This window comes from Mustelus asterias, chromosome 2 (assembly GCF_964213995.1).
Source record: "Mustelus asterias chromosome 2, sMusAst1.hap1.1, whole genome shotgun sequence".
Taxonomy (NCBI): Eukaryota; Metazoa; Chordata; class Chondrichthyes; order Carcharhiniformes; family Triakidae; genus Mustelus; species Mustelus asterias.
In genome coordinates this window covers 79,726,256-79,752,467 of record NC_135802.1, presented here as the reverse complement: position 1 = coordinate 79,752,467, position 26,212 = coordinate 79,726,256, and the positions used below count along the sequence as shown (strand labels likewise).

Genomic DNA, 26,212 nt, shown 5'->3' with positions numbered 1-26,212 from the left:
ATCAAGTCTGCACCGCCTCTCCGACGGAGAATTTTACCCAGGTCCTATCCCCATAACCCATGTATTTACCCCCCTAATCCCCCTAACTTACACATCTTGGGACATTAAGGGGCAATTTTGCTTGGCCAATCCACCCAACCTGCACATCTTTGGACTGTGGCTGGAAACCGGAGAACCTGGAGGAAATCCACGCAGACACCGGGAGAATGTGCAAACTCCACACAGAGAGTCACTCAAAGCCAGAATTGAACCTGGGACCCTGTCACTATGAAACAGCAGTGCTAACCATTGTGCCATGCCACCATGCTCTTAGAACTATATTACCATTCCTCCACTGTCACTGGGTCAAAATCCTGCACCCAGTTCCAACAGCACTCTGGGTGCACTTACACCAGAGAGATTGCAGCTGGTCAAGAAGGTGGCAAACCAACACCTTCTGAAGGACAATTGAGGATGGGCAACAAATGCTGGCGTTGTCACTAACACTCGCATCCCACAACAGAAGATAGGAGTGGTGTCAACACAACACACCTCAGCACTGACCAATTAAGTGGGTGACTCAGTTATGTGGCACAACCTGCCATAATTGACAGCCATTTTGTAACAGTTCATCTCCCTCTCCCCCTTTAAGATCCTCCCGAAAACCAACTCTTTCAACAACTTTTATCCCTTTTTAAATTTCACTTTATTCCACCTTAAAACAGGAGGTGAGCACAACGGAGACTTGCACTTTAAAAATAGAAGATAGAGTGGTGGAGACTTCCATTTTAAAAAAAAGGACAGAGCAGCATGGACTTCCATTTTAATAAGAGCACGGGGAGTGGCAAAGCCTTCCATTTTAAGAGAAGTGAGAGCGACAGGGACCTCAATTTTAAAAAGAGGGACTGACCAGGTTATAAGACATAGCAGCAGAAGTGAGCCATGTGGCCCATCGAGTCTGCTCCACCATTCAATGAAATCACTACTGCTCGGATATGATAATCCTCAATTCTACTTTTCCGCCTTATCCCCATAACCCTTGATTCCCTTACTGATTAAAAATCTGTCGATCTCAACGTAGAACATACTTAATGACACCGCCTCTACAGTGCTCTGCAGCAAAGAATTCCACTGATACACTACGCTCAGAGAAATTCCTCCGTATCTGTCTTAAACGGGTGCCCCTTATTCTGAGATTATGTCCTCTGGTCAAGACTTTCCCACAAGCAGAAACAATGACTCAGCATCTACTTTGTCAAGCCTCAAGGGCTATGAGAAAGTCAAAGTCTAACATCACAAGGAAACAAGTGACTGGTTGTTGAGTATTTTGCTTCCTTTTCTTTCAAAACCCAAGTAATTTATTGTGTGTCAGATTTCATAAGCTTCACAAATGAAGTTTATTACCACTAGTAAGGTGTACTAAGTGCACTGGCACTGGTCATGCTCGACCAGCTGTGATGGGGAGCCCACATTCTCCAGAGGCCCAACACAAGACTTCCTAAACAAGTGCTCTCCTCTGAGCTCCACAATAGCAAGAGATCACAAGGTGGGCAGAGGAAACACTACAAGGACACTCTGAAAGCCTCTCTAAATAAATACAACATCCCTATCGACACATGGGAATTGTTTGCCTTAGAACGCACAAAGTGAAGAAGCAGCATCTGCGAAAGTGCCAATCACCTCGTACGTCACCGGTAGGAGCACGCAGAGGTCAAGCGTAAACAGTGGAAAGAGAATGCAGAATCCAGAGCATCCTACCCACCCACCTCATCAAACACCACCTGCCAAACCTGCAGCACAGTCTGCGGCTCCAAGATTGAACTATTCAGCCACTGCAGAACCCACCTCCCCGGAGTGGAAGCAAGTCATCCTCGACCCTGAGGGACTGCCAAAGAAGAAGAAAGACTAAGTATTGGTTGGGTTTATCAATATTGCTAAGGTTTATTAATAGTAAATTATTTTAGTATTGGTCATTTTTTATTAATATTGGTGAGGTTTATTTCCAGTAGTAGGGCATAATCGCACTCACAAGGTTATCAGTTAATTAAGAGAGAAATGGAGGGCTGTTTCAACCTCGAGAAAGCCCATCCTATGTCATGTGGGATTCCAGGACACTTCGCATGTCCTGGATAACCATTTGTGCAGGAAACTTCGTCAGGTGCTGCAGTTTGAGCTCCAGGATGGTGGAACTGGAGCAGCAGCTGATGTCACCGTGGAGCATCCAAGAGAGTAAGAGTTAACGTGGGTAGCACATTTATAGATGCGCCGCCCTGCAGTTGAAGAATATGCAGGGAGAGGTGACCAGACAGATAAAAAGGAATAGGCAAGCAGTGCAGCAGGAGTCCCAAAAGCATTCCACTCTTCAGCCAGTATTCAGTTCTCAATACTGATGAAACCAATGGTTCATCTGGAGAGTGCAGCCAAAGACAAATTCATAGCACCACGGATGGCTCAGCTGTACCAGACGGCACAAGCAAGGAAGTCTGGAAGAGCGGCAATAATAGGTGATTAGATAGGTAGGGGTTTGGACAGGCATTTCTGTGGTTGTAAACGTGAATCCAGGATGTTGTGTCCCCTCCCTGATGTTAGGGTCAAGGATGTCACCGAGTGCTTGCAAAGCACCCCAAGGGGACAGGGTGAGCAGCCAGCAGTCATGATTCACATCAATGCCAATTACAAAAATGGGATGTGGGCCTGCAGTCTGAATTTAGGGAGCTCATTAGAAAATTAGCCAGCAGGATCTCAAAAGAAGCAATGTCTGGATTACTCCCAGCGTCACACACAAGTACAGAAATAGGAGAAGACAGGTGAATGTGTGGTTGGAAAAATGGTACAGGAAGGAAATCTTTAGATTCTTGGGACATTGCACTCGTTCTGGGGAATGGGATCTGTACAGGTTGGACAAATTGCACCTGAACAGAGTTCCTTGTGTGGTCTTTTGCTCGTGCTGTTGGGGATGTTTTCAACTAACAAGGCGGTGCTCTGAGAACCAGGAGATAATACTAGACAGAATTACCAAGGGGCATAAAATACTTAGACAGATAACACTAAAGTAGGGAATAAGAAGTTAATCGGTGGGATCAGAGTGAAGGAGAAAGTAAGAGTGTCTTAACCAGGGTTATTGCGCATACATGTGAATGCACAATGATAAGTAAGGCTCATAGGTTACAAGCGCAGATTTCTATATGGAAATATGACATTGTGGTTAAAACAGAAAACTAGTTCAAAGAAAGGCAAGACTGGGTGTTAAATGTCCTGGGGTACAAGGTGTTCAGGAAAGACAGAAAAGAAAGAAAAAAGGGAGAGCTGGCAATATTGATAAAGGAGAGCACTGCAGTGAAAGAATATGTGCCAAAGGTATCAAGGATAGAATCTATTTGGCTAGAAGTCAGGACTCTGTAGTCGACCAACCAGTGGGAAGAAACAAAGTGTAGAGGAACAAATTTGCAAAGAAATTACAAAAATATGAAAAAATTATAGAGTATCTATAATGTGGACTTCAATTATTGAAACATATACTGGGATAGTAATAGCCTAAAAGGCAAAGGGGGTCAAGAGGTCCAAGAGCTTGTACAGGAAAATTTTCTTCAACAGTATGTTTAGAGTCCGAGGAAGGAAGCACTGCAAAGCCTGGTTCTTGAAACGGAGGTGAGCGAAATAGATCAAATGTCAGCGGGAGAATATTTAAGTGATCACTGTATCGTATGTTTTCGGTTGACTATGGAAAAGGACAAGGAACAGTCTAGAGTAAAAAAAATTAACGGTGCCACAAGGTTCTGCCTCTTTTATTGAAAATATGATTTTTAAATTTCCAATTGACTAGAAATTTGCAATTTGAACTGAGACAGAGCAAACTGCTTAAAAAACAAGGCTCCATTCTAAATTGAAGTTAAGAAACAAATCAACATCTGGGGAGTCTGAAGAAAGAGACATTTCCTATAATCCAGACACCCATTCAAACTCCTAACTGTCTAAGGAAATTATATTAAAAATACAAAGTACTGGATATTGAAACAATGGCTGCCACAGACAGACATACACAGAAATTCTTGAAAATACACAATGGGTGAAGTATACGAAGACAAGTCTGCCCAGCCACTAGATAGAGATTGCAAGTGACATAAGCAGCGTTACGAAAATCTTCAGCTGAGGAAAAAGGCTGAAGGTAGTCATCTCTCCCTCTTTTGGGAAGTGTGTGTCACCTGGTTACATCTCACTGCATCCAAGACACCAGCTACCCACAATATTTGCACTCTAGGCCTCAAGGACAATTATCCGGTATGTGCATTCGTGTGTGACTGCATGAGGGCCAAATGTTTGATGTCAATTTTTATTATCTGTCTTGGGGCTCGTGGTTAATAAATTTGATCTTTGACTTCATAAAACTTTATTTCATTGGCTCTTTATTGCTCTCAACTTAAATAGTTACATACATTCTGATTTGGAAAAAGCATATGCTTGCGAAAAAGAGACTTAAACATATGCTGCGACTAACTGCAAGTTGGTTGAGGAAAGCCAACTTCAATGGGACCTGGGCCGAATACATTGGAGTCAAAGGTCAGCAGGAAAAACTGTAGCTAATCAATGGGCTATTGTCAAAAAAGAGATGATTCAAGCACAGTCACAGTTTAGTCCTCGAAAGGAAAGGGTAGGGCAAACAAATCCAGAGCTCCCTGGATAGTAAAGGAGGTAGAAGTTAAGATAAAGAAAAAAAGGCGTACTTATGACAGACATCAGGTAGAAAATACAATTGAAAACCAAGCGGAATACAGAATATTCAGAGAAGTGCAAAAGCAAATACGAGAAGCAGAGAGAGAAAATGAAAAGAGACTGGCAGCTAGCAGAAAAGTGAATCCCAAAGCACTCTGCAGGCAGATAAATAGGCCCTATTGGGAACCAAAAAGGAGATTTATTGAGGCAGAGGGCATAGCTAAAATACTATATGAAAGCTTTGTATCTGTCTTTACGAAGGGAGATGTTACCCAAGCCATGGTAAAGAGGAAGTAATTCAGACACAAGATAAGGCACATGGATCGGATCAGATGCATTCAAGCATGCTGAAGGAAGTGAGACTGGAAATTGTATGAGGCTCTGGCTATAATTTTTCAGTTCTCCAGTGGTGGTCCCAGAGGACTGGAGAATGGCAAATGTTAAAAATTAAAAATGGGTATAAAAATAAGCAAAGCATTTATAATCCAGTCAGTTTAACTTTGGTGGTGGGGCAACCTCTAGAAACAATGGACCCGATGCTCCCATCCCGATGCACACATTTTTGGTGCATTGGGTAGGGAGAATCGTATGTCGGCCATTTTGCGGGATTCTCCCACAGCCAGAGAACAGGCACAGTCGGGACCACACTGGAAACCGGCGGGGAGGGGGGGTAAGTAATTTAATTTTTTTTTAATGGATTTTAAATGTGATTATCAGGTCCGGCACGGAATTCTCCGGGCCCGGTATTTCACTCGGGCGGTGGTTTACAGTAGCTCCCCACTTGTGGGGAACTAGTGGGAGACTCTGCCGGAGGGGGGGGGGGGCAATCGGGACCTCCCCCAGGGGTCGGGCAGTAGGGTGGTGCCCCCCGGGCATGAGCACCCTGGTCCCTGGCAGTGCCAACCTGGGCCCCTGGTACTGCCCAAGGGGCAAAGCCCCCATGCCGAGGGGAACCTTGGCACTGCCCAGTGCCAAGGGGCAAAACAAGGGCGAAGCCTATTATGGGCAGGGCTTGGGACGATTGGTGTGGTAGGGGTTCCCACTGCCTCTCTGCATTAGGGTGGAAGGAGGCGGGGGGGGGGGGTGGCGGCAGCGTCAGGAAGGGCAACATTGCAGGGGTCCCAAGCTGGCCAGCAAACGGGGAGACTGGCAGATTGTGAACACTGCGCATGCGCAGAGTTCCGGAACTGTCAGACTCGGGCGTGAATAGGCCCCGCCCCCCCCCCGAGCTTTTAATGAGATTCCCGATTGTAACCTCTGCAGTGCACAGAGTGGGGAGATTCAAGTCTGAAGTTGAACTGAAAAAAACAGTCGTGATTGACACCAGTTTTCTCGCCAATTTGGGAGAATCGCCCCCAATAATTCAGGACAAAACTAATTGTCACATGGACAAATGTGGGTTAATTAAGGAAAGTCAGCATGGATTTCTTAAGGGAAAATCGCATTCAACTAACTTGCTGGAGTTTTTTGAAGAGTTAATAGAGAGGTAAAGTCTCCATAGTCCCAGATGACCATGGGCTGCTCTCCCCTTTGAGAGGGAGAGTTGACAGGTGGTGATTTTAACCTGAGGATCACCATACCTCAAGAGGAGGGCAAGGTTAAGAAGGCGGGCTTTAATGGATAACCTCAGTTAGTACGGGAATTGAACCCCTGCTGTTGGCATCGCTCTGCATCACGAACCAGCTACTCAGCCAACTTAACAGAGGGTTGATGTGGTCAGTGCTGCTGATGTGGTGTAAATGGACTTCTTCGATACAGTGTTGCACAAAAGACTTCTGTTGTGACAGAGGGCAGCACAGTGACTAGCACTGTTTACTAACAGTGCCAGAGACCCAGGTTCAATTCTGGCCTTGGGTGATTGTGTGGAGTTTGCACCTTCTCCCCATGTCTGTGTGGGTTTCCTCTGGGTGCTCAGGTTTGCTCCAAAACTCCAAAGATGTGCGGGTTAGATTGACTGGCTATGCTAAATTGCCCCTTAGTGTCATGGGGATTAGGAGGGTAAATACACAGGGTTACTGGGATAGGGTCTGGGTGAGATTGCTGTCAGTGCAGACTCAATGGGCCAAATGGCATCCTTCTGCACTGTAGGATTCTATGAATCTATTAGAAAAGGTCGAGCTTATGGAATAAAAGGGACAGTAGCAACATAGATACAGAATTGGCCGAGTGACCGAGAACAGAGGGTAGTGATTAGTGGATGATTTTTGTGCTGGAGGAAGGTTTATAGTAGAGTTCCTCAGGTGTCAGTGTTAGAACCTTTGCTCTTCCTGATGTATGTCAATTAGCTTGGTGTACAGGGCACAATTTCAAAGCTTACAGATGAATAACTTGGAAGCATTATGAACCTGAAAAGGATACTGTAGAACTTCAAATGAATTAGACAAGTTGGTGGAATGGGCGGATAGGTGGCAGATGACATTCAATGAGGAGAAGTGTGAGATGATTCATTTTGGTCAGAAGGAAATGGAGAGGCAATATAAAATAAAGAGTACAACTCTAAAGGGGGTGAAGGAGCATAGGGATCTGGGTGTATATGGGCATAAATCATTGACAGTGGCTGGACAGGTTGAGAGAGCAATTAATAAGGCATACAGTATCCTGGGCATAGAAGAGAATAGCACGTAGGTTATGTTGAATTTAAATAAGTCACTCGTTTAGCCTTGGTTAGAGTACTGTGTCCCTTTCTGGGCACCACACTTTAGGGAGGATGTGAAGACAGGAGAGGGGAAGAAGAAAATATTCACGAGACTGGTTTTAGGGATGAGGAACTTCAGTTGAAGATTGGAAAAGTTCTGACTGTTTTCCCCATTGAGAAGATTGAGAGGTGATTTGATAGAGGTATTCAAAATCATGAGGGGTCTAGACAGATTAGAAAAGGAGTAACTGCTCCCACTCATGAAAGAATTGAGAATGTGAGGGTATAGATATAAAGCAATTGGCAAAAGAAGCAAAAGTGATATGAGGAGAAACTTTTTATTCTGAGTCGTTAGCGTTTAGAATGGCACTGCCCGAGAGTGTGATGGAGGCAGGTTCAACTGAAGCATTCAAAAGGAAATTAGACTGTTGTCTGAAAAGAACATACAGGGTTACATTGGGGAAAGTGGAAAAATGGTAATGGGGTGAATTGTTCATTTGGTGAGCCAGTGGATCAAGTGGCCTTGCTCTGCGTTGCAACAATTCTGTGGTTCATTGGCTCAGCACTCAGTTTTTGGATACCCCCTCATGGACTGCTTTGAATCATTTTTTCGCTTTAAAGGAGTTTTATAAATATAAATTGTCTGTGCTGTAGTCTGTGGTGAATTTTCCTCATCTTTTATTTGCTCTTAAGCAGCTATCTGGCCTCTATTTGTCAATTTCTATTAAAATTAAACTCAGTTCAAGAAATTTCAAAATAAACCTAGGTTCTTATTCCTACCTTTCTCAAGTTCAACAGGGAAAAGATCCAGTCTCTCGACTCGTTTTTCCAGTTCATATTCAGCAGATGCAGCAACTGGATCCACGTCATCATTTCTCCTATCATAGTCTTCATTAGAATATGTATGGAAAACCTGTACAAAACAAATTGTATTTCTGTAGTGACTCACTTACAAAAATCTAAGACTAATCCAAACCAATCCATCAATAACAATATATAATACCATCAAGCAGGTCTGCACAGAAGTAGTGATGCCAACATGAAGCATAATAAACTGGAAACATGCAAAAATAATATTTATATATATGCACAAAAGTCTGAAAGTTTCATTTTTTGTACAAAAATATTGAACACGTATCATTGATTAATGACCTTTTACCTGGGACCAGAAATCAAATCCAACCTTGACTGAGGGGACATATGATCCAGGGCAGACACAATCCTGTCCTTAGTAGACAAAACTGTTAATAATCCAGTACTAAAGGGCAACTTCATTGGTGAAAATATATAAATGGTGAGATTACTGTCATCCTTCACCTAAAATGTTTTTAAAAAGGGACAATATGACAATGTTTTGAACGGACCTGAACATCAGAGGATACAGAATGGCTATCTTTGGATACTTAGTATTTTAGAGAATCTCTGTCTTTGATTTGATTTATTGTCACATGTATTGGGATACAGTGAAAAGTATTGTTTCTTGTGCACTATATAGACAAAACATACCGTTCATAGAGTACGTAGGGGAGAAAGAAAGGATAGAGTGCAGAATATAGTTTTTACAGTTACAGGTAGGGTGAAATGAAAGATCAACTTAATGTATGATCGGACCATTCAAAAGTCTGATGACAGCGAGTCGGTTGGTACGTGTTTTCAGACTTTTGTATCTTTTTCCCAACAAAGAAGGTGGAAGAGATGTGCCCATAGTGCGTGGGGTCTTTGATTATGCTGGCTGCTTTCCCGAGGCAGTGGTAAGTGTAAACGAAGTCAATGAACGGGAGGTTGGTTTGTGTGATGGACTGGGCTACGTTCACAACCCTTTGTAGTTTCTTGCAGACTTGTCAGGACAGGAGCCATACCAAGCTGTGATACATCCGGAAAGGATACTTTCTATGGTTCATCTGCAAAAATTGGTGTGGACATGTCAAATTTCCTTAGCCTTCTGACAAAGTAGAAGTGTCGGTGGGCTTTCTTAACTACAGCGTTGGCGTGGAAAGACCAGAACAGATAGTTGGTGATCTGAACACCTAGAAACTTGAAGCTCTCAACCATCTCCACTTCACCACCATTGATGTAGACAGGGGCAGGTCCTGCACTACACTTCCTGAAGTTGATGACGAGTCCCCTCATTTTACTGACATTGCAGGAGAGATTGTCATCGCACCATTTCACCAGATTCTCTATCTCTTTCCTGTACTCCATTTCGTCATTGATTGAGATCCGACCCAATACAGTGGTATCATTAAACTTGAAAATGGAATTGGAATGGAATTTGGCTACGCAGTCATAGGTATATAGGGAGTATACTAAGGGGCTGAGGACACAGTCTTGCAGGGCACCGGTGTTGAGGATAATTGTGGAGGAGATGTCATTAACTTTCCATACCAATTGTGATCTATGGGTTAGGAAGTCAAGGATCCTGTCGCAGGAGGAGGAGCAGAGCACTAGACCACGGAGTTTGGAGATACGTTTTGTTGGAATAATGGTGTTGAAGGTTGAGCTGCAGTCAATAAATAGGAGTCTGATAAGTGTTATCCATGTGTTCCAGGGTTGTGTGTAGGACCATCTGCTGTGGACCTGTCGCAGCGATAGGCAAACTGTAATGGATCCAGGCAATCTGGGAGACTGGAGTTGATGTGTACCATGACTAACCTTTCAAAGCACTTTATAATAATGGATGTCAGAGGCTATAGTCATTAAGGCATACTGCCTGGTTTTTCTTTGGCACAGGGATGATGGTTGTCTTCTTGAAGTAGGTAGGAACCTCAGATCTGAGTAAGGAGAGGTTAGAGATGTCTGGGAGTATCCCTGTCAGTTGGTTTGTGCAAGATCTAAGTGCTCATACGGGGACTCCAACCGGGCCAGTCGCTTTCTGTGGGTTAACTTTCAAGAAGGCCGATCTGACATCTGCAATGGTGAGGAGGATGATGTCCTCTCGCTGACCTCCTGATCAAAATGAGCATAGAGTGCGTTGAACTCATTGGGATGGGGTGCATTGGTGCCAGTGATTGTACTCGTCTTCACCTTGTAGCCTGTTATGTCATGTAGATCTTGCGACAATCGATGGGTGTTCGTGTGGCTAGTCTGGGACTCTAGCTTGATACGGTATTGTCGCTTCCATCTTGTGAGGATGTTGTGCATAGAGGTGACGCAGTGTTGACAATCAGATTGTGCCTCAAAAGCACGTCTCACCTGCTCAAAGTTGCACCCAGATATTTTGGGATACCTATACCTTGGACTGTACATACATTAGTTAAGAACTATGTTGTACATTAAATATATCCTTCTGATAGTTCTGAGATGCTTCAGCAGTAATATTTCAACAATCGCGATGACTCTGCTGAGGTAAATTCATCAATGTTTTTTCCATCCTATTTACCATTGCCCTCTGGACACGACTGAGATACTACCTTCTATGAATCTCAGTTTGATTTTAATCATTCTATGCTAAAATTGAGAAGCTGTCACAATTTGGATAAACTAAATTTGAGATATTAAAATGTGAAGTTTGTTTCTGTGCTGTTCAACACTCCACCTTCCTAACCACCATATGGATCAGAACTAAACCTTTTAAATTTTGCATAGTTACATCCAGCCTATATCTTAAAAGGCATAATCCATTTTAATTTAATTTTCAATTACTTTTTTTTAAAAACATGAATTTTTGTGATTGCACAATTGTTTTGAATGAGCCCCTTTGCTTACAGCTGTGGACATCAACATCATTATTCCCAGCACAATAGAGACGACTGGGTAATTCCCTCATCAACCACACAAGAGATTGCACTGCTGTAAGTGGCTGGAATTGATTTTACACACACAATGGCCCTAATATTAATCTCTAGATAGCTTCTGAGATGAAATTGCATCAGTGAAACCCAGAACTCAGCTAAGTGGGTTAGAACATGAATTGCAGTTCAATTGAACCAATTAATTGCAACTTCTGGATTTCACGCCTCCAAGCTGTACATCAAGTATAATGGTACTCACATGATGCGATCTTAGCTGAATTTAAAGGGACAATGTACAAATAGAAATTGGAGATGCTCATGATATTTGCAGCACATAGAGTAAGGGCAGCGTCCATTTTGAATAACACTTCACTGGAATTACTGCTGGATGCAATCTTGAGCAGGAAGGGCATACTTTTCTCCAGCAGCCGGCTTCTCTCACTAAGAAACAGTGCTTGGAGAGGAGGCAAGCAACAGGCTTGGGATGCAGCATAAGGAGCCGCCAAATAAATCAAACACATCTTGCAGTTTAAGCCCCTATCAAATTTAATTTGTCTTGTAGCACACATGTTTCCACACCGATTACCCGATATCCATCATAGAAATATAGAAAAAAGATAGGAGGCGGCCATTTGGTCCTTCGAGCCTGCTCTGCCATTCATCACGATCATAGCTGATCATCCAACTCAATAACCTAGTCCTGCTTTTCCCCATAACCTTTGATCCCATTCGCCCCAAGTGCTTTATCTAGCTGCCTCTTGAATACATTCAATGTTTTGGCATCAACTACTTCCTGCGGTAATGAATTCCATAAGTTTACCACTCTTTGGGTGAAGAAATGTCTCCTCACCTCCGTCCTAAATGGTCTTCCCCGAATCCTCAGATTGTGACCCTGGTTCTGGACTCCCCCACCATCAGGAACATCCTCAGTGCATCTATCTTGTCTAGTCCTGTTCGAATTTTATAAGTCTCTATGAGATACCCCCCCTCATTCATCTAAACTCCAGCAAAAGCAATCCTAACCTAGTCACTCTCTCCTCATACATCAGTCCCGCCATCCCCGGAATCAGCCTGGTAAACCTTTGCTGCACTCCCTCGAGAGCAAGAACATCCTTCTTCAGGAGACCAAAACTGCACACAAGATTCTAGGTGTGGCCTCACCAAGGCCCTGTATAATTGCAACAATACATCCCTGCTCCTGTACTCGAAACCACATCATGACCATCATTAATTCAAATTTTCCACCTAGAGATAGAAAAAGGAGGGCTCATATATCTGGTGACAGAATCACAAACATATCTAACATACATATATGCACTTTATTGCATCGATTGAACCATGAGAAGCTTGACATTGATTATTTTGACTATGCCACAACTAAATCATACTCCTTCAGTTCATCTTTCGAGGCCTTCACGGATTCATTAAGTTCCATAGGATATATGTGAGAATGGTTCCTCACAGGACATCATTTCTTCTGAGGGTGTAGTCAGAGGAAATACAGCCATGCATCAGCACAAGTACTTGCACTTCAATGGATTCCTTTAGAAAAGTAATTGGGTTTTCACCCAGTGATTCATATCTCACAAGTTAACATGAGCAGACAATGATGGCACAGAAGGCTACAAAGAATGCACATTGGAATGGAGGGTAAATAAATAAATGGGCCAAATGGCCTCCTTCTGCACTATATGATTCTGTAAACTTCTCCAGGTTTTCTGCTGAGCTCGTCAAAGATAGGGGGCTATCATCGAAAAGGAGAATGCATCAGGTGCAATACCGTCTTAGAAATCATAGAAACCCTACAGTACAGAAAGAGGCCATTCGGCCCATCGAGTCTGCACCGACCACAAACCCACCCAGGCCTTACCCCTATATCCCTACATATTTACCCACTAATCCCTCTAACCTATGCATCTCAGAACACGAAGGGCAATTTTTTTTTAGCATGGCCAATCAACCTAACCCGCACATCTTTGGACTGTGGGAGGAAACCGGAGCACCCGGAGGAAACCCACGCAGACACGAGGAGAATGTGCAAACTCCACACAGACAGTGACCCAAGCCGGGAATCGAACCCAGGTCCCTGGAGCTGTGAAGCAGCAGTGCTAACCATTGTGCTACCGTGCCGTCCCAGGTGCCGTGCCAGGTACTGGCAGGCACTCTTCAAAACAGCATAATGGAGGAATCCAACTCGATTGCTTACAGATTGGTAATACAAGAAATTGCGAGAATGTCACAATGAGGTGTGGCTGCCTGCATAAAGCTTTGGAATACAGCTCTCAAATCAAACAATGCAGGCCGTATAGTGTAGCCTTAAACAGGATGACAGGAACTCAATCTGTGGCTTTACAATGCAGCTCTGACCTTCACCAAACTGATCTGCGGCATAACTTACCAACTCAGCCAGTACCCGATTATGTTGTCCTGTCTCTCCCTATGACAGTCTTTGGCGAGGCTGTCGGAAACTCGAAAATCCACAGGCTAAAGGACAAAAGCATCTCGGCAGTCAAGTCTGAGCAGCCTGTCTCTATCTCTGCTGAAGCCACTCAGATATACCAAGTAAAGTGTTAAGAAGTGCAAGTAAAAATAAATTATAATTCACCATAGGTATGTATATGGGTGTTTGGCAAAATATTATGTTGTTAAAGTTCCATTTCTTTTGATAATGATATGTACATTATTGATTTGCACTATTTTCACATCCCACCCATTATTCCATCCTAAATGCTAACTCATTCTTTCACTTGTTTCACCATGAATGTGGGAACCTATCAGGCAGATGAACGACAAGTAGATGAATGGCTGAAAGACTGTTCAATGCAAAGGAAAGAGAAGGTGGCTGCTAATCACAGGATTTCATTTCTTAAGTTTTACTTTCAGTAAAACTTCACAATAAGAATTATAACAGCTCCCAGGGAATCTGGCATAGACCTAGATGAACCTCTGTGTGGCTGCATACCAGCTGCACATTGATCCCTCTCTGGTTATAAGAACTCCTGGTAGCTGTGGTGGACCTCAGACTACAACATGTGCAGTCAATGGCATCCTGTACCCGTGGGATTTTAAAAATTCATTCGTAGGGCATGAACGTCGCTCACTGGCCAGCATTTTATTGCCCATCCCTAGTTGCCCTGTACTGAATGGCTTGCTAGGGCCATTGATAGTCAACCACATTACTGTGGCTCTGAGGTCACATGTAGGCCAGACCAGGTAAGGACGGCAGATTTCCGTCCCCAAAGGACATTCGTGAACAAGATGGGTTTTTACAACAATCAACAATGGTTTCATGGTCATCAGTTGATTCTTCATTCCAGAATCCTTTCATTAAATTCAAATTCCATCAACTACAGTGGCGGGATTCAAACCCAAATCCCCAGAACATAGCTGAGTTTCTGGATTAATAGTCCAACAAAAATACTACAAGGCCATTGCCTCCCCGTAAATCCAGCTAGAGGGGCAAATATGAATGCCCGCTCTTCATATTGTCATTAAAGGAAGAAAATGACATAGTTCCCAGCCCTGGCCAACAACCATCCATCACTTGCCTCACGTACTTATACACAACAGACTCCGAGACCCTGGAGATTTTCTGGTAAGAACTAGAGAACTAGAGAACCAAGATAGTTTGAAAGCCTGTCCGCCGTGTCCCGTGTTTGTCTTCTGAGGAGGTCGGAGCGGCTTTTCGCTGTGGCACCTCGGAACTGTCAATCTATGAATCGAGCGCCATATCCTGTGTCTTACGAGGGCGCCACAGCGAAAAACCGCACCGACCGCTTCAGAAGATAAACATGGGATATGGCGGACAGAATACCCTTCGTCATCCAGTACTTCCCCAGAGCGAAGAAGCTGCGACATCTTCTCCGGACCCTTCAACATATCATCGATGAAGACGAACATCTCGCCAAGGCCATCCCCCACACCCTCACTGCTTGCCTTCAAACAACCGCGCAACCTCAAACAGACCATTGTATGCAGCAAACTACCCAGCCTTCAGGAGAACAGTGACCACGACACTACACAACCCTGCCACAATAACCTCTGCAAGACGTGCTGGATCATCGACACGGATCCCATCATCTCACGTAAGAACACCATCCATCAGGTACACGGTACGTACTCTTGCGACTCGGCCAACATTGTCTACCTGATACGCTGCAGGAAAGGATGTCCCGGGACATGGTACATTGGCGAGACCATGCAGACGCTACAACAACGGATGAATGAACACCGCTCGACAATCACCAGGCAGGAGTGTTCCCTTCCTGTCGGGGAACATTTCAGCAGTCAAGGGCATTCAGCCTCTGATCTTCGGGTAGGCGCCCTGCAAGGCAGCCTTCAAGACATACGACAACACAGAATCACTGAGCAGAAGCCGATAGCCGAGTTCTGCACATGAGGACAGTCTCAACCAGGATCTTGGGTTCATGTCACACTATCTGTAACCCCCATGATTTGCCTGGGCTTGCAAAATCTCACTAACTGTCCTGACTTGAGACAATTCACACCTCTTTAACCTGTGTTTAACCCTCTCTCCACTCGCATTGTCTGCACCTGTAAAGACTTGATTACCTGTTAAAACTTCCAACCATTATCTTGCAATTGAGTTTGTGTCTATATATGTCCTGTTTATGAAACAAATCCTGCACTCACTTGATGACGGAGCAGCACTCCAAAAGCTCGTGCTACCAAATAAACCTGTTGGACTTTAACCTGGTGTTGTGAGACTACTTACTGTGCCTACCGCAGTCCAACGCCGGCAACTCCACATCATGGCTCTCTTCAGTGAGATGGGAGCAGTGGTTAGCAGTTCTGTCTCAGCGCCAGGGACCCGGATGCGATTCCAGCCTTGGGTGACTGTCTGTGTGGAGTTTGCATGTGCTCCCCATATCCACATGGGATTTCTCCGGGTGCTCCAGTTTCTTCCCACTCCAAAGATGAGAGAGTTAGGTAGATTTGCCATACTAAATTGCCCCTTAGTGTCCCAAGATGTGTAGGTTAGGGGGATTAATGGGGTAAATATGTGGGGTTATGTTCTGACTGCTGCTGCAATGCATACAGATCACTTTGCCTTGCTGTTTATTGAGTAAATGCTGCAAGTCTTGATCGAAGTCCTGCCCCTTTTCCAATTCATTTCTGACAGTGATAATGTCAAAAGACAAATTTATAAAAACTGAATTTTACAATATTGGCATAAACTTTCAGAGTCATACAAGTACAGAAGAGGCCCTTCAGCCCATTGTGTCTCCACTGACAAAACTGCACTAATCCCACTTTCCAGCACTTGGCTCATAGTCATGACAGCTCATCCACGTACTTTTGTAAAGATTGTGAGGTTTCCCACCTCTTTTACCCTCCCAGACAGTGCATTCCAGACTCCAGAATGACCAGAAGATCCAGGAATTGAGAAGCTGCATATACGAGGCTTTTTGAGCCTGAACAACCCTACTCGAGAGCAAAAAAGCAGCTCGAGACACTGAAGTCTCAGGTCCAGGAAATACATGCACCTAAAGAACAGATGGTAGGTGGGGAGAACACAGGAGAACCAGCAGTTAACTGACAACCATGATGCGCAAGGTTTCAATAGTACAGTCAAGATCACGGATGATCTAAGCACCCAAGGCCTTATCCTACTGCTGGCCAAGAATAGAGAAATGCTCATCAAAAACAACAAGGCTTTTGTAGGGGGAAAAAAAACAAGGCCATCAGTGCTTGCTGGAACGAGCACTTCAAAGACCTCCTTAGCAGAGAGGCGGTCTTCAGTGCAAGTGCCCTTGACTCCATCTCGCAGCATACTACCTGCCACCATCTCAACACAATCCTCAACCCAGCACGAGATAGAAAAAGCCATATGACAGCTAAAGAACAAAGTATAAGAAGCATATGGAATCTCTACCAAAGCACTAAAACATGGCGGAGAAGCACGAATACATGACCTCATTTTCCTCACCCAGAAGGAGACAACCAAGAGATCTCAGAAGTTGTAATCATGAACATCTTCAAGAAATGAATGGAACAACGCCCCTTGTACATGGCTTTCTTTGACCTCACAAAGACCTTCAACACTATCAACCATGAGCGATTACGGTCCTCCATTTTGGCTGACCTCAAAAGTTTGATACCATCCTCCACCTCCTTCAAGACAACATCAAGCCGTGATCATGACCAATGAATCCACCACAGATCTAATTCACATTCTACTGGGGTCAAGCAAGTGCATATCATCACACTGACATTCTTCTTGATCTTCCTTGCTGCAATACGCCATCTCACCTTCAGCAAACTCCCATTTGGAGTGGAGCTAAACTTCAGAATAAACTGGAAACTGTTCAATTTCCACCGCTTGCAGGCCAGATCCAAGATCGTCCTATCCTCTGTCAGTATGCAAATGATGATTGTGACTGTGCATACTCCAAGGCATACAAGAGCATGGGCCTTGCGCTAAACATCTGTAAGACAAATCCTCTACCAACCCCCCCAGATTATTAAACTCCATGTTGAGGCCTTGGACAATGTGGACTACTTTCCATACCTTGGGAACCTACTTACAACAAAGGCAGACATTGATGATGCGGTTTAAACCTCAGTGTGCCAATGCAGCCTTCAGTTAGGAGAAGAGAGCGTTTGAAGACCAGGACCTCAGACCCAGCACCAAGCTCATGATCCACAGAGTAGTAGTGATACCTACCCTCTTACATGGCTCAGGGATGTCGAGAATGTACCGCAGGCACGTCGCAATCCTGGATAACTACCACCAGCACTGCCTCCACAATATCCCACAAATCCACTGGAAGGATAGGCATACCAAGATCAGTGTTCTCACTCAGGCCTACATCCCCAGCAATGAAGCACTGGCCACCCTCCATCAGCTCCTCTGGGTGGGCCACATTGTCTGTGTGCCTGACACGAGATTCCCGAAACAAGTACTCTGCTCAGAGCTTTGACATGGCAAGCAAACTCCAGGAAGGGGGAGGAAACACTACAAAGGCTCCCCGCTCCCTCAAAGCCTCCTTGAAAACGTTCAATATCCTCATTGACACCTGGGAATCCCTGGCCCAAGTCTGCCCGAAGTGGAGGTAAGGCATCTGGGAAGGAGCTGAACATCTCAAATTTCATCAAGAGCAAGCTGAAGCCAAGCGTCAACAACAAAAGAAGCACGTTACAACCCAGGCAGCCCACCCACACACACTTCCAACCACTTTCAAATCCAACCACCATTGTTTTAGTCTGAATCACAAGTCTATTCCCAGACAACTCCCACCACCAGAATACAATTTACACTAACTCCTGACCAGTGGAATATTGTGTGCAGTTTTGGTCACCTCACTATAAGAAGGATGTGGAAGCACTGGAAAGAATGCAAAGGAGATTTACCAGGAGAGGGATAGGGCCGTACGGCAGGGCAAGGTTTACAATTGGGGGAGAGGTAATTATGATGCGATTAGGCAAGAATTAGGGGGCATAAGTTGGGAACAGAAACTGTCAGAGAAAGGCACTAATGAAAAGTGGAACTTTTTCAAGGAACAAATACTGGGTGTCCTTGGTAGGTATGTCCCTGTCAGGCAGGGAGGAAATGGCCGAGTGAGGGAACCATGGTTCACGAAAGAGATGGAATGTCTTGTGAAAAAGAAGAGGGAAGCTTATGTAGGGATGAGGAAACAAGGTTCAGATGGCTCGATTGAGGGTTACAAGTTAGCAAGGAACGAGCTGAAAAAGGGGCTTAGGAGAGCTAGGAGGGGACATGAGAAGTCCTTGGTGGGTCAGATCAAGGAAAACCCCAAGGCTTTTTACTCTTATGTGAGGAATAAAAGGATGACCAGGGTGAGGTTAGGGCCGGTCATGGACAGTAGTGGGAACTTGTGTATGGAGTCAGTAGAGATAGGCGAGGTGATGAATGAATACTTTTCTTCAGTGTTCACCAAGGAGAGGGGCCATGTTTTTGAGGAAGAGAAGGTGTTACAGGCTAATAGGCTGGAGGAAATAGATGTTCGGAGGGAGGATGTACTGGCAGTTTTGAATAAACTGAAGGTCGATAAGTCCCCTGGGCCTGATGAAATATATCCTAGGATTCTTTGGGAGGCAAGGGATGAGATTGCCGAGCCTTTGGCTTTGATCTTTGGGTCCTCACTGTCCACGGGGATGGTGCCAGAGGACTGGAGAATGGTGAATGTTGTCCCTCTGTTTAAGAAAGGGAATAGAAATGACCCTGGTAATTATAGACCGGTTAGTCTTACTTCGGTGGTTGGTAAATTGATGGAAAAGATCCTTAGGGATGGGATTTACGACCATTTAGAAAGATGCGGATTAATCCGGGATAGTCAGCACGGATTCGTGAAGGGCAAGTCGTGCCTCACAAATTTGATAGAATTTTTTGAGGAGGTAACTAAGTGTGTTGATGAAGGTAGGGCAGTTGATGTCATATACATGGATTTTAGTAAGGCGTTTGATAAGGTCCCCCATGGCCGGCTTATGATGAAAGTGAGGAGGTGTGGGATAGAGGGAAAGTTGGCCAATTGGATAGGTAACTGGCTGTCTGATCGAAGACAGAGGGTGGTGGTGGATGGAAAATTTTCGGATTGGAGGCAGGTTGCTAGCGGAGTGCCACAGGGATCAGTGCTTGGTCCTCTGCTCTTTGTGATTTTTATTAATGACTTAGAGGAGGGGGCTGAAGGGTGGATCAGTAAATTTGCTGATGACACCACGATTGGTGGAGTAGTGGATGAGGTGGAGGGCTGTTGTAGGCTGCAAAGAGACATAGATAGGGTGCAAAGCTGGGCTGAAAAATGGCAAATGGAGTTTAATCCTGATAAATGTGAGGTGATTCATTTTGGTAAGACTAATTTAAATGTGGATTACAGGGTCAAAGGTAGGGTTCTGAAGACTGTGGAGGAACAGAGAGATCTTGGGGTCTATATCCACAGATCTCTAAAGGTTGCCACTCAAGTGGATAGAGCTGTGAAGAAGGCCTATAGTGTGTTAGCTTTTATTAACAGGGGGTTGGAGTTTAAGAGCCGTGGGGTTATGCTGCAACTGTACAGGACCTTGGTGAGACCACATTTGGGATATTGTGTGCAGTTCTGGTCACCTCACTATAAGAAGGATGTGGAAGCGCTGGAAAGAGTGCAGAGGAGATTTACCAGGATGCTGCCTGGTTTGGAGGGTAGGTCTTATGAGGAAAGGTTGAGGGAGCTAGGGCTGTTCTCTCTGGAGCGGAGGAGGCCGAGGGGAGACTTAATAGAGGTTTATAAAATGACGAAGAGGATAGATAGAGTGAACGTTCAAAGACTATTTCCTCGGGTGGATGGAGCTATTGCAAGGGGGCATAACTATAGGGTTCATGGTGGGAGATATAGGAAGGATATCAGAGGTAGGTTCTTTACGCAGAGAGTGGTTGGGGTGTGGAATGGACTGCCTGCAGTGATAGTGGAGTCAGACACTTTAGGAACATTTAAGCGGTTATTGGATAGGCACATGGAGCACACCAGGATGATAGGGAGTGGGATAGCTTGATCTTGGTTTCAGATAAAGCTCGGTACAACATCGTGGGCCGAAGGGCCTGTTCTGTGCTGTACTGTTCTATGTTCTATGATGCTGCCTGGTTTGGAGGGTAGGTCTTATGAAGAAAGGTTGAGAGAGCTGGGGCTTTTCTCTTTAGAGTGGAGGAGGTTGAGAGGCGACTTAATAGAGGTTTATAAGATGATGAGGGGGATAGATAGAGTGGACGTTCAAAGACTATTTCCTCGGGTGGATGTAACTGTTACGAGGGGGCATAACTATAAGGTTCATGGTGGAAGATATAGGAGGGATGTACGAAGTAGGTTCTTTACTCAGAGTGGTTGGGGTGTGGAATGGACTGCCTGCTGTGATAGTGGAGTCGGACACTTTAGGAACTTTCAAGCGGTTATTGGATAGGCACATGGAGCACACCAGAATGATAGGAAATGAGTTAGCTTGATCTTGGTTTCGGAAAAGGTTCGGCACAACATCGTGGGCCGAAGGGCCTGTACTGTGCTGTACTGTTCTATGTTCAGTCAGGTGCCAGGAATAGTTAGGCATGCATACTTGGCTCACACTGCAGCCATCAGTAGATGAGCAGTTTCTTCCATCACGGTTGGTTGGTCCCAGGCCAGATTAACACTGCAACTTTGACCATACAAGTGGAATGTCAACTGCCAAGTTCTAAACAATTCTTCTCTACTGATTCATTGGATATTCTGTTGAAAAATCAATTCTTCCCATCTTTGCACAACTACATGATCATATTTTCTCTGAATTTTGGATTGATAATGAATATACAAAAATACCAACTGTTTTCCCTCCTTTTTGAACACTTGGAATTCGTACACAAGAGTTCATTTATGTAACTGTGCTTTATAAAGTCAGTGAACAAGTTGGGAAGGCAGTGTGCAGAGAGCTCCTATATAGCCCAGTTCAGTCAGTCAGTAGATAATGGGACTTCTAATACCATGGTCACAGTTTCAAGTTCCACAGATATTTTTTCTTAATTTTATTGATTTTAACCAACTCATCAAAAGATTACAAACTCAAAGTCTGAGGCAGGGTTGAGATCCCTCTTTACCAGCTCAAGCTGGATTCGTTCTAAGATTCATTGTTATTGATTTTTCACTTTATTTATTTGGAAAAGTAATTTCACTGCACTGTAATTTCCCTCAGCTGAGTCGCATTTACTTCATTATTCTATCTTTGAAGATTCAGGGAACCAAATATGCCATACAGCCAGGTAGGACATGGCTGACTTTGTCACATGTGCATGAAGTGCACTCCCTAGTTTTATAGCATCGACAAATGTAGCCTACAATTAAACACAACTGACGTACAAATAACATACTTGACATCATCCTGGAACTGTTTACTTTTAATTTTAAAGTTATGGCCCCCAAAGGGGAACCTCTAACATCTGAACCCACAAGAAGCACCACCTCTCCTCGCCACCCGCACCCGCCCGCCCCCACACACTCCCAGCAGATCCAGTACAATTTCTTCCTTTCCATCTCTCCACCCTATCCATGTGAAGAAATGAGCCTGAAGCGAAGCACTCCTTCACTGTCCTGTTATTCTTTTCTTGTTTTTCTTGTTCCCCTCTGCTCTCCTTCACCATCCCAAATCCTCCTCTTCCCTTTCCCATCCCAGCTGTTTGAGTCCAGTTATCCCACTGCCTGCCAACATGTTTTTACTGAAAATTCTCGTTCACTTTACTGCAAAGGGAAAACCCATCACAATAACTTTAGTTTACTACTGATAGGCATCCATGTGTAGTAATAACTTATTGCTTTGACAGTAAATTTTTCAACCTCAACTAGCTGAAGGTCAAAACTAAGACACTTCTGTAAGAGAACAGTATACTGATGACGCACAAGTTAAGTGCACACTGAAGAACTATAACAAATAGTTGACAAATTTATCAAAACCTAAGAACATAGTCCACTGTTGATCTACACCAAATCCAACACCCTCAAATCAGTTTCATGAAGAAGTCTGGAAAATATATTCCCATATCTTGGAAACTATCAATCCCAAAAAGCTGACATTGATAAAGTGTTACACCACCAAATCCAATGTGCTTCCTGGCTCTGCTAATTTACATACGTGAAGTTTTCAGAGTCATATTATCAGACATGACCATTAACAATGTCCAGTGGTAGTGGTTCTCCACACACTTGCCGATTGTCCTGAAACTTGGATAACAGATGACACGAAGATTGGCGGAGTTGCTGATAGTGCCAAGGATTGTTAGAGGATACAACAGGATGTAGATAGATTGGAGACTTGGGCACAGAAATGGCAGATGGAGTTTAATCCAGACAAATGCTTGGTGATGCATTTTGGAGAATCAAATTTAGGTATGAATTATACTATTAATGGCAGAACCTTTAGGAACATTAACATACAGAGTGCAGGTCCACAGTTCCCTAAAAGTGGCAACACAAGTGGCCAAGGTGATTAAGAAAGCATATGGCATGCTTGCCTTCATCAGCCAGGGCACTGAGTACAGGAGTTGGGAAATCATATTGCAGTTATATAAAACATTGGTTGGACTGCATTTGGAGCACTGTATGCAGTACTGGTCACCACACTATCAGAATCATAGAAACCCTACAATGCAGGAAGAGGCCATTCGGCCCATCGAGTCTGCACCGACCACAATCACACCCAGGCCCTACCCCCATATCCCTACATATTTTTACCCGCTAATCCCTCTAACCTAGACATCTCAGGACACTAAGGGGCAATTTTAGCATGGCCAATCAACCTAACCCGCACATCTTTGGACTGTGGGAGGAAACCGGAGCACCCGGGGGAAACCCACACAGACACGAGGAGAAGGTGCAAACTCCACACAGACAGTGACCCGAGCCGGGAAACGAACACAGGTCCCTGGAGCTGTGAAGCAGCAGTGCTAACCACTGTGCTAGCGTGCCGCCCAGGATTTGGAAGTTTTGGGGAGAGTGCAAAGAAGGTTCACCAGGGTGTTGCCTGGTCTCGAGGATGTTGGCTATGAGGAGAGATTGAATAAACTAGAATTGTTTTCACTGGAAAGACGGAGGCTGAGGGGAGACCTGATAGAGGTCTACAAAATTATAAGAGCCACAGACAGAGTGGATAGTCAGAGGCTTTTTCCAAGGATGTAAGTGTCAATTACAGTGGGGGAGAGGGGGGGGGCACAGGTTCAAGGTAAGGGAGATGTGCAGGGTAAGTTTTTCACGCAGAGTGGCGGGTACCTGGAACACGCTGCTCGAGGATGTGATGGAAGCAGGCACATTAGCAACATTTAAGAGGCATCTGGATGTGTACATGAATAGGGAGGAAATAGAGAGATACAGACTGAGTAAGGGCAGAAGTTTTTTTTTAAAAGTTAGGGCATCATGATCGCCACAGGCTTGGAGGGCCGAAGGACCTGTTCCTGTGTTGTACTTTTCTTTGCGCCATATCAAGGTCCGAGAACATCAATGCTGCCACAGAAGGATCTTGCAAATCAAATGCAAGGGCAAAAGAACAAACATGAGCATCCTCCAAGACAAAGACATATTAAGTATAGAGGCCATGATAATCTTACCAGCTCAGATGGACAGGGCATATTATCAACTCATGATTGCCCAAACTGGTGCTTTCGTCAAAGCTACACGAAGAAGCCTGCTCACGAGGGAGCCAAAGGAAATGTTTCAAAGACAATCTCAAGGCCTACACGAAGGTCTGCTCTATTAAGATCAATGCATTAGATGCAGATGCACAATTGCTTCCAGGTTAAACTTCAAAAACATTTTTGTAGCTGGCAGTCTTACTCCCTTCCAGATCAATTTTTTTCCCTCTGTGGATTAGTTTCCCAATATTGTTTGTTTCATCTTTCTACCATTAGCCTTGCACTCTTACACCACAAGACTATTTTGTTTCTTTTTCAAACTGGCAATTCTTCTCTTTGCAACTTCTGGAGATCAGAGGAGAGACCTCACATTAAAAGTAGAGAAAAATTTTCACCAGCCCCTAGCAATTAAAACCAAGGATTACAAAACTAACTCATTATTGGCACCGTTCATTCAAAGATGATTTTTCCTTGCAGGTGGTTAAGAGTTCTATCTCAACCTTATAGGCTTTTCTGCTGTGAGGACATCAGCTGTCAGTCTATAGAGGAGGTGGCAAAATTTTGGCTTGGGCAGATGCCCTCTTTTTCTGTCACTCTCACTATCTGTCTCAGTGATGACTCTTGTTGATTAGAATGGCAATCCATGTCCCTCACCCAGAAAGACTAAGAGGTAGTAGACTGGAAGGGAGTAGGACCACCAGCAGCAGAAATATTTTCAACGCCCTATGTGACTCTTGGACCTGGAAGCAGTAAGGAAAATTTGCAATTACTTTAAAATGTTTGGGAAATCTGTAATTGTTTTAAAGATGTTTGAGAAAGACTTTAAAGAGTTTGTATCACTTATAAAGGGATCACTTGTAATTGTTAAACAAGAAATACTAGTCCATGTAACCAAGCAACCCTTGATCTGGATGCAGTACCTACAGGAAGCAAGCTAAAATACAGTGGTTTCACAGGCAAATTGTCTGCTGCCTCTGGGGAATCAGCTAAGTCCTTGAAGGAAAGGGACCAGAATTCTGCTTAAAAGGACTGAGGCTGAAACTGGGACCCTACAGGTGAAGTGCTGTCTACTAATGCCCTGAAATAGTCTTTATTGTATCTGCTACTCCATGTTCAATTTATGCTTCATGTCAAATGTGATTTGCCTATTAATTTGTGTTTAATTTACATTGATTCCAATTTGTGCTAAAGTTACAAAAAATAAAATCATATGGTCAATTTCTTTATTTGGGGGTTGTTCAGGGAACATAGGTATATTTTGGGGACAAGAGGTGATTTCAGATAAAATGGTGTATTCAGTTATTAATACATGTATATTAATCTTCCTTGTCAGGTGTTTTTCTTTTCCTTCACTTTGATAATTATTATTTATTGTTTATATAACTGGACTGGATCCTCACTGGGTTGGACATTGTTCCTCATTACTCCAAACAAATATACATTGCTAAGAAACAGTACTTCAAGTTATGCTTCGGAGTTTTGATGCTCTCGCAGCGAACATCAGCAGGGTTCTTAATACTACACATCTCCTAACACTAGATGGCAATGTTGTTTCACTTAATGTTTGACGCCAGGACAAATTTTTCAACCATATCACCAGCAAGAATTTGTTCCGTTTTGCAGCCCCCACCTATTTTCAAGCCTATTTCCTCATTCCTTTATATTTTTTAACCCTTCCACTCCCCCAAGACACCATCATCTTCTTAAAGCCTCAGCTTGCCTGCGCCCAGGTCAAACTCCATGCTGCACCCATGTTACTCACTCTTCACTGGGGCTGCCACCAGGCCTCAGATCCTTTTTTTTCTCTCCGCCATTCTGGCGCAGTTACCATCTGCAGCAAAGAAAACAAATGATCCTTTCTGAAGCCTAGGTGGTGACTGTCTTCCATCTCAATGGTTTGTACCATGGTGGTCAACTGTATTAAGCATCACCTGGTGTGGCTCAAGAGCCTCACCCTGGCAAGACAGTTTCTCACATATACTGCAGAGGAATAGTGGGCTGAGAAGGTGCATAATTCACTGGCCTTGAAAATATTGGAGATCATGAAGGCAATATATA

At 44.1% G+C, this 26,212-nt stretch overlaps 1 protein-coding gene across 20 annotated transcripts in view; it reads right to left on the bottom strand.

Annotated features, from left to right (window-relative positions):
• ppp1r9a (protein phosphatase 1, regulatory subunit 9A) overlaps positions 1-26,212 on the bottom strand; it is a 343,843-nt gene that overhangs the window by 188,041 nt on the left and 129,590 nt on the right. For all 20 annotated transcript variants that reach the window (XM_078237727.1, XM_078237812.1, XM_078237839.1 and 17 more), the window contains exon 2: positions 8,105-8,237. In XM_078237727.1, the coding sequence (XP_078093853.1) occupies positions 8,105-8,237 (133 nt within the window). The remainder of the gene's footprint in view (positions 1-8,104; positions 8,238-26,212) is intronic.